The sequence below is a fragment of the Grammomys surdaster genome, unplaced genomic scaffold, assembly GCF_004785775.1.
Source record: "Grammomys surdaster isolate TR1022 unplaced genomic scaffold, NIH_TR_1.0 372, whole genome shotgun sequence".
Classification (NCBI taxonomy): domain Eukaryota; kingdom Metazoa; phylum Chordata; class Mammalia; order Rodentia; family Muridae; genus Grammomys; species Grammomys surdaster.
This window is the reverse complement of record NW_021604791.1, coordinates 6,299,301-6,308,031: the sequence shown is the minus strand read 5'-3', so window position 1 is coordinate 6,308,031 and position 8,731 is coordinate 6,299,301. Positions and strand designations below refer to the sequence as shown.

Below are 8,731 nucleotides of genomic sequence, written 5' to 3'. Positions count from 1 at the left end.
TTTTTTTTTTTTTTTTTTTTTTTTTTTTTTTTTTTGTTTTTCGAGACAGGGTTTCTCTGTGTAGCTCTGGCTATCCTGGAACTCACTCTGTAGACCAGGCTGGCCTCAAACTCAGAAATCCACCTGTCTCTGCCTCCCAAGTGCTGGGATTAAAGGCGTGCACCACCACTGCCCAGCACTTTCTTTCTTTTCTTTTCTTTTTTTTTTTTTTTTTAACATTTTGGTTTTTCGAGACAGGGTTTCTCTGTATAGTCCTGGCTGTCCTGGAACTCAAATCTGTAGACCAGGCTGGCTTCAAACTCAGAAATCCGCCTGCCTCTGCCTCCCAAGTGCTGGGATTAAAGGCGTGCACCACCACTGCCCGGCCTCTCTTTTCTTCATTCTACAATCTTATGCCCTTTATTCCGTTCCATGTTGATTTATTTTATTTTATTAGAAAATAAAATTTAAGCCAAGCATGGTGGTACATGCCTTTAATCCCAGCACTCTGGAGACAAAAGCCAGCTGGATCTCTCTGTGAGTTCCAGTAATTTTCTAAATCTGTTTTAAATTTCTTCTCCCATTTTTAAATGATGGTTTTGGTAGGCGAGTACTCTGTAACCATCCCGTTCTTGCATTTATTCAAGCTAACCAAGTTTCCCAGACCGGTATTTATTGTCATTTCGAAAGTGATGGATAGATTCTTGCTGGGACGTCTATGCAAGAAAACTTCTTTTACAAATACATTAGGGAAGAGTGTTCCCTGGTGATACCTAGCTGGGAACTTCCTCGGTGTTCTGGGTTCAATCTCACTTCACGAACTATCTCAAGAATAACTTCTTGGAGCTGGAGAGATGACCCATGCTCTTCCAGAAGACGGGAATTAGGATCGCAGGGCCCAGTACCCAAGCCAGCAGCCTCTCAACTCGTGACTTGCCCTGGGCACCCCACGCCCACCTCTGGCCTCTTTAGGCGTGTACACACTCATTTGCCCCATATAGATTAAAAAGTAAACTTTGAGAAAGAAACACAGAAATTCTGTTCACTTTTCCATGGTCAGCACTACCTTAATCTGTGCCCTGCGTGACGCCTTTAAGATCTCATAGGGCAAATTTTATGATGTCAATGTCAATACTTGACCGACAGAAGGCGCTACCCAAACAAGCCCCACCTTGCTCCCCCCTCCTCCCCCCTCCCCCCTCCCTTGCTACCATAACCTCCCCACCCCCCGACCCTGAGGCAGGGTCCAACCTGCGCCCATGAAGTTTCTGCGGGTGTCCTCTACCTGGCCGCCACTGCTTGCTGAAGCCAAAGATAGCAAAGCTCCACCGCCCACAGCTTTTGGAGGCCCATGGCCAGACGCCTCGGACGGTCAACAGTGCCAGCCTTCTCCATAAGAGGGTCCTTACCAAACAGTGCCAGAGCATTCCAGGCAAGGGGAGAGTTACCTCACCAGAGGCCACGGAGCCTCTCCTGTGTGCATGGAAGGAAAACGTGGAAAACCAAGACATTCACACAGATCTACCCAGCAAAGTCCACAAACCGGTACAACCCTTGAACATCCTCCCGATTGTTTGAACTTCAATGGTGGATGAGTTGTGGGCGGGCATTCAAACACGAGGAGTTAGGGCAAGGAGTGGGGTGTATGATCAAAATACAGTGTATACATGTACGCAATTCTCAAAGAACTAGTAACATTATGTTATGAAAAATCTGTCTATGAAGGAATAAAAACAAGGAATAAAACTCGTGAAGCCCTTACAGCCCTCCAAAAGTTACCCCCATTTTAATGTAATAGTTCCCCTCTTGTCCGCAGAGAAGACATTCTAAGACATTCTCCAAAATGCCCGAGAGTGCCCATTATACCCAACTGATGTACAGTATTTTTTTTAAAAAAAAATTTATAACACCTATGATGAAGCCTGACTTAAATAAATTAGGTGTAATATGAGATTAAAACGAGAGTCTTACTGAACAATTGTAACGTGTTATAATGAAAATTGTTTAAAAACGTATGACTTGCTGACTTCTAGAAGTTTCTATTTAATATTTTCAGGCTTCGGCTGACCAGAAACCACCAAAAAACAAATCAGGAATAAAGGGAATTTCTGTGTGAAGGAAAGCTAGTGAATCTGATTGCCCGGGCAGAATGTCGCATATGACACTGTCATGGGCTTTCCCATGTATTCTCTGGTTCTGTTTTGGTTTTCTTCTTCTCCCACTAGTGTTTGCCTCCCTCCCTTAATTAATTGCTCATTTTAAAAATAGATAGATCTCTGTGGTATTTTTCTGTGTGTGTTCATATAAGCATCGTCAAATATGTGGAAAACATATACACATTTATCAGTGGAAATAGAAAGATGGGCGTGTTCACAATTCCGTTTACAGTGCATTCTTTTTTTTATCTGTAGAAATTTAAACAGCATCTTCACATACAAATTTTGGGAGTGAATCATGGCTTCGGTTTGCTGGATATTTACTGTCTGGGCACCGTGCAGCTCTTCATGCATACGGTCTTATTTACCCTTCAGTTACCTTGTGGACCTATTTCACCAAGTTACAGAGAGCAGGGGTCCACATGCTCAAGGCCAAAGCCTAGAGCCAGGATTTGGTTTCAGGCAGCCTGACTCCAGAGCCATCGCTCTTAGCCATAACACAATATTGTAAGAATCCCCAAGCCTATCGCCTTCAAAAATACACCCGTGTCCCATCACCAGAGATTGTGGTTTAATTGCTCTGAGATGTAGACTGAGACCCGGGACTTTTAAGTGATCCCCCAGTCTGATCTGCAGACCACGCTGGAAATGATATAGCGGTGTTTTGCTTGGACCCTGCCTACCACCGTCCACTGCAGAGCCAGTCCATCCTGCCAGTGAACGAGGTAACTCTAAGGGAGTCCTTCATGAAAAGTGAAGCTCATTGAGAGACAGTAACGGTTTTGTTATTTGTTCCTGTTAACTGCATCTACAGATAATCCTTTAGGACAGAGTCAGCATTAAACCGGCACTGACCCGAGTGTCTGAAACCGAGAACCAGTTAGTAGCATAGGAAAAGCCCATAGGATAAAAGCAGCAGCTTCCGTGGATGACAGCATCACAACTGTGTCATAAATCACCCTCCCCTTTCCTTAGGTCAGAATGAGCCTAGCCTTAAAAGAACAACCAGAGATGCCTGAGTGCCAGGGCCTGCCCCGGCCTCTAGGGGAACGGTACCAGGTGGGACACAGCAACAGACATAGGTCAAAGACTGATGACCCCTGGCCTGATAATCTTACTATTTGTGCTTTAATAAGTGCTGTTTTTTTTTCCCTCTTACTATTTTGTGCTTCAATAAGCACTGGTTTCTTTCCCCTCAGGCTCAAGGACCTTTTACTGGCCAGGCAAGAGGCTTGGAACTCTAACTCTTCAGGAACCAGAGAGAAAACAAAGGAAAATTAAAAAAAAAAAGAATTATCTTTTATACAGCCAGCACCAACTGAGTGGGCTGATGCCCAGGAATCATAAGATCATGTAACAGTGACAGGAAAAAGGTGTATCAGCAAGCGAGAAGCAATTCTTGGTGCCTTGGGACCTTGCCTCTGAGAGCTCACCCAATGTAGTCCTTGCATCTGGGCCACCTCCAGGAAAGCTACCTGCTAGCCTCAGCCTCTCCTTCATGGCTCCTGACACTGAGTCTCATCTTTCTAGTTTACCAAGGATCTCCTCCACCAGGCTGCCACTGAGAGGACAGGCACTTTGCTCTCCTCTGTTCTCTCCACATCCGTCATACCTGAACGTGAGAGCCAAGGCTGCAGTTGGCTGGAGTTTTCCTCTTTCACAGTGATCTACTAGAGCCTTGGGTACACTGAAGTTGTAACTAGTAATTTAAATTACCATTCATATATACAAGGTGCTTTACATACATGCACACCCATCAATTATTACGTATTGTCTGTCTGTCTGTCTGTCTGTCCGTCCATCCATCCATCTGTCTGTCTACCTATCTATCTTTGATTTTTACACAGATCAAATTTGCATGGGTCTTTACATAGATCTGCACACAGATCTATTACCCTCCAGTATGAAGGAAAGAAACAATCTCACAACTTAATCTGATTGCTTAAGATCGTGTAGTTGAAAACCGGACAAAGCTGGGGTTGGAGCAGTATCTCCCGACGCCAGCACACACCTGCTCTCCTTTTTGGAAAACACTGCAGAGTGCAGAGTGTGCTCTCTCCGGGCCTTCAGATCTGACTGAAAACTCTTCAGATGTGAAGAGACTCTGTCTGGAAAAGTCTGTCTTTATGATGTCTATTTTGACAGGTCTCCAGATACGGTGACCTGATACAGTGACCTTATAATCGACCACATTTCTCCACCAAAACCATGAACTTCTGTGCATGCATTTTCATTTGCTTAATCATGTCTCCTGGTTTAGAGAGCCCCGGTTTACCAGTCTCTTACTGTCAAAGACATCACACGGAATCTTATTTTACATACATCTTTGCCCACATTTGAAACCATCTCCTTAGGGTACATTTCTAGAAACGGAATTGGGTCACGACCTGTGAAGACTGCTGTCTTACAATACCAACTTATCATTTATTGTGCACTAACTTACAACCCGTTCCCGCTGTGCGTGGGATGTGCGGCTCATTCGCCAGAAATTTTACTAGGTGCTGGAGAGATGGCTCAGTGGTCTGCTCTTCCAGAGGTCCTGAGTTCAATTCCCAGCAACCACATGGAGGCTCACAACCATCTGTAATGGGATCTGATGCCCTCTTCCGGTGTGTCTGAAGACAACTACTGTGTACTTACAATAAATCTTTTTTAAAAAAATAAATTTTACTAATTTGATAGCTTTAAAAAAAAGATCTCACTTCTCATTTGCACTGTTTTGATTATAAGTAAGCTTGATTTTTTTAAAAAAAAATGTTCATTTGTCTTTTGTGGACTTTCATATTTGAATGTCACTCATACCCTTAACCTGTTTCATTCTCGGTGCATGTTTCAGTGTGTTTTTGTTCTTACTTTTATAGTCTTCAGATATTTAACATTAGTAAGCATTTATCCTGTTTACTATCTGACATGTATTGAATGTTTGGTTTCTTCTATAGATTTAAATTTTTTTTATACACAGAGTTAAAAAAAATTGAGGTTAGCATGTAAAGCGATAGGCAGTACTGCAGTACTGCACTTGTGACATCTTTCTTGTTGAGCCTCCTCCCCAACCCTTCCCAAGACCATTTTCATATCAGACTCTGACTGATAATATAGTCGATTACCCTTCTTTATCCCCTTCCTTAAGACTTCTTTTTTTTTTTTTTTTGCCTCCTATGGTTCCCGTTCTAATTTTATGGCAAATCCCACAGCCACAGCCACAGGCACATATAAAAATTAAAATGTAGTATATGCATACAAGAGAAATGTGTTCTTTGTCCTCATGAGTGTAGGCTGCTTTGCTTAATACAATTCTAATTTCATTCATTTTCCTGCAAATATCATGATTTTATTTTTTCTTTATGGCTGAATAATATTCTTTTGGGCATACATAAAGTTTAAAGTTTTAAATATTTTAATCTACTTGGTCAACTTTAACCCTAGAAAATTAAAATCCAGTGATTAAATGTTTTATTTCTTTTTTTTTTCCAGCCCAACTTTAAAAAACTCGAACCCCTTGATCTGTGGTTGGTGTATTTTAATGCACGACATGATGTATTTAACTCCAATATTATTTCCCCAATCGTTACTTTTGCGATCTCTTTTGATTTGTGACGTTATCTTGTATCTTTTGTTCCTGTTGAATCTAATTTTTGCTTCTATTTTCTTTTAGCACACCCTGTAACCCGTGACCTTGTAAAGAAATGGTAAGACTGTGAGGGTAATACTATTCTCATACCCTAACCGGTGACCAGCAAAACCAGATGCTAGACTCCTGGAGCAGAAGCCTTGGGGCTTCTGAGGAGACTCCTTGTCTTCCCCTTGTGACAGGCCCTTTTCGAATCACAGTTCCAATGGGAAGAAGAAAGAAGAAGGGCCGGGGAGTGTAGCTTAATAGTAGTGTTTCCTTAAAACCAATCCACTACCAAAGTAAAAAAAGTAAGCACATTAAGAAAGGGGCTGGAGAGATGGCTCGATACTTAAGAGCACTGGCTGCTATTTCACAGAACCGAGGTTTGATTCCAACACCCATATGACAGCTCACAACCGTCTGTAACTCCAGCTCCAAGGGATTTGACTCCCGCCGTCCCTATAGTCACATGACACATAGACACACAAGCAGGCAGAACATTCATACTCACAAAATCCAAAAAGTAATAAAACAGTAAGCAGAGAAGAGAGACACAGCAAGAAGTGACTGAGACCCCGTGGTTGGCACATTTCATACTAGACCTGCACTTTGTAGGGTTGTAGGGGTCTGCCGATAATCCTGTGTCATGGACTGCATGAAACTGCAGGTGAGTAGATCTCAATGTTCTAACGAAGGCACAGGAGCTAATGGAATAAACGAATACCTTCTGCGCAAGAGGAAAAAGGTGTGAGCACCAAGATAAACGCCCCATGAGGACAGATGCTAACTCCTGCTTTGACCAAGATGTGTATTCTAGAATGGGAAGCAGTTGAATATCAAGGAGAAATACCAAGCATTTACAGCTGCAGTGCACATGGATGAGAAAGAAATAATACCACACTGTAGTTTTATCTACTTAAAAAATGAGTTAAAACCATTCTTATGTATTTTTAATCACAACCATTTCCAGCTAGGCTTATTAATTAGACTTACTGTAAAATTTCCTATCTGCCAAGCTTCTAGTTTTTCCCTTCTTTCTTTAGACAGTAAATATTCCTACCTTATTTTTGTTTGATGCTTTACAGTTTAAAAATACCTTTTTGGGCTGGAGAGGTGGCTCAGAGGTTAAGAGCACTGTCTGCTCATCCAGAGGTCCTGAGTTCAATTCCCAGCAACCAAATGGTGGCTCACAACCATCTGTAATGGAATCTGACCCCTCTTCTGGCTTGTAGGCATAAATGCAGGCAGAACACTGTATACATAATAAACAAATAAATAAATAAATCTTTAAAAAATATTTTCTCACAAGAAACCTGGAGATGGGGATGAGGTGGCTCTATTGACTAGAATGTACTAAGAGCCAATGAAATCCAGAAGGCATGTGAAGCTTTCCCTGGCTGTAAGGTAGCTGAGTGTTAGCATTTAGAGCAAGTAGTTCTTAATGAGTATTTCTAGGTTTTCATCCAAAAGTCTGCATCAAATCATGTCAGACACAGTGGTACTTGCCTTTAACCCCAGCATTTGGAAGCTAAAGGCAGGAGGGTTATGAGTTTGAGGCCACCCCTGGGTATGCAGCGAATTACAGGCAACCTTAACTGTGCAGTGAGATCCTGTCTCAAGAACAAAACAAACGAAATGTACATTACTCTAATCATAATACCTGCTGAGCCTGAGCAAACTTCCCTGTGTCTAAACAGGCAGGGAAAATAATTTATACCTACTTGGTTTTGTTGTTGTTTAAAAGATTTATTTTTTATGTGTATGAGTGTTTACCTGTATGTATGTGTATCACACACATGTCTATAGAGGCCAGAAGAAGGCACGAGATCCCCAGGAGCTAGAGTTACAGACAGTCATGAGCCTCATGTGTGTGCTAGGAACTGAACTTGGATCTTCTGCAAGAGCAACACGTGCTCTTGACGGCTCGGCCATCTCTCCAACTCCCTGTAGCTACGTTTCTGTTTGTTTGGTTTTTTTTAATGGTTCAAAAAAATGTGAGGATTGGTTACAACTTTCTGTTGTTATTTATTACCGGTACTTGGCTTCGTTTGGTTGATGAATTGTAACCTCATTATGTACAGAAATTGTAGCATTGCACTAGCTGCTCATGTCATTTCTAACCACGTAGTTATTCATGCAAATGTACGTGCAGGTCCCAGGGATTAAACTCAGGTCACTAGGTTTTGCCCACAAGTAACTTTACTCTAAACAATCTCTCTGGTCATGTTCGTTTGTTGTTGTTTTGTTTGCTTTTATTCTGTTTCATATTGTCAGCTAACATAACATATATAATTTCATTTATGTATAAGTCTGTTTGATGCACCAGTGAGCATCTAACCCCAGGACACTATTGGTTCATAGAAAGTATGTGATAACCGTTTATTGGGTAATAGCCAGGCGTGATCATGCATGGGCCTGTAGTACCAGCACCTAAGAGGGAAAAGTAGGAGGATTGCCTTAAATTGGAGGCCAGTCTTGGCTACGTAGCAAGACCCTGTCTCAAAAAAGCCAAACAAATTTGAAAAATTATTGAATGAATGAACTGAGTTCATTGGCCATAAGAGACACTAAAACAGGCCAGTAAGATGGCCCAGTGGATAAAGGTGCTTGCTACCACATCCAACCACCTGGGTTCGAACATTAGGATCTCCATGATGGAAGGAGAGAAATACTTCCTCACAGCTATCCCCTGACCTCCACACATGTATCATGGTCCATGTTCTACTTCATGCTTGTGTTCACACACGCACACACACACACACACACACACACCACTAGATAAACACATGTAAAAATTTTAAAGAGACCCTCAAACCACAAAACCCAGAAATCCACAGAAGGATAACTATTGGTTTAGAAAAATCTGGGTATTTCAAAATGACTAGAAAGACACAACTCTCAACACATGAAGTGAGGCAGAAGTGCTCATTACCCTAGTATATTACATACTGTACCGATTCACTGTAACTACCACATAAACATG

The 8,731-nt window shown here is 41.9% G+C and overlaps 1 protein-coding gene across 1 annotated transcript in view; it reads left to right on the top strand.

Moving 5' to 3' along the window:
• Positions 1–8,731, top strand: part of Thegl (theg spermatid protein like) — a 45,395-nt gene that overhangs the window by 17,365 nt on the left and 19,299 nt on the right. The window contains exon 2 of the mRNA XM_028780826.1: positions 5,791–5,824. Within this exon, the coding sequence (XP_028636659.1) occupies positions 5,791–5,824 (34 nt within the window). The remainder of the gene's footprint in view (positions 1–5,790; positions 5,825–8,731) is intronic.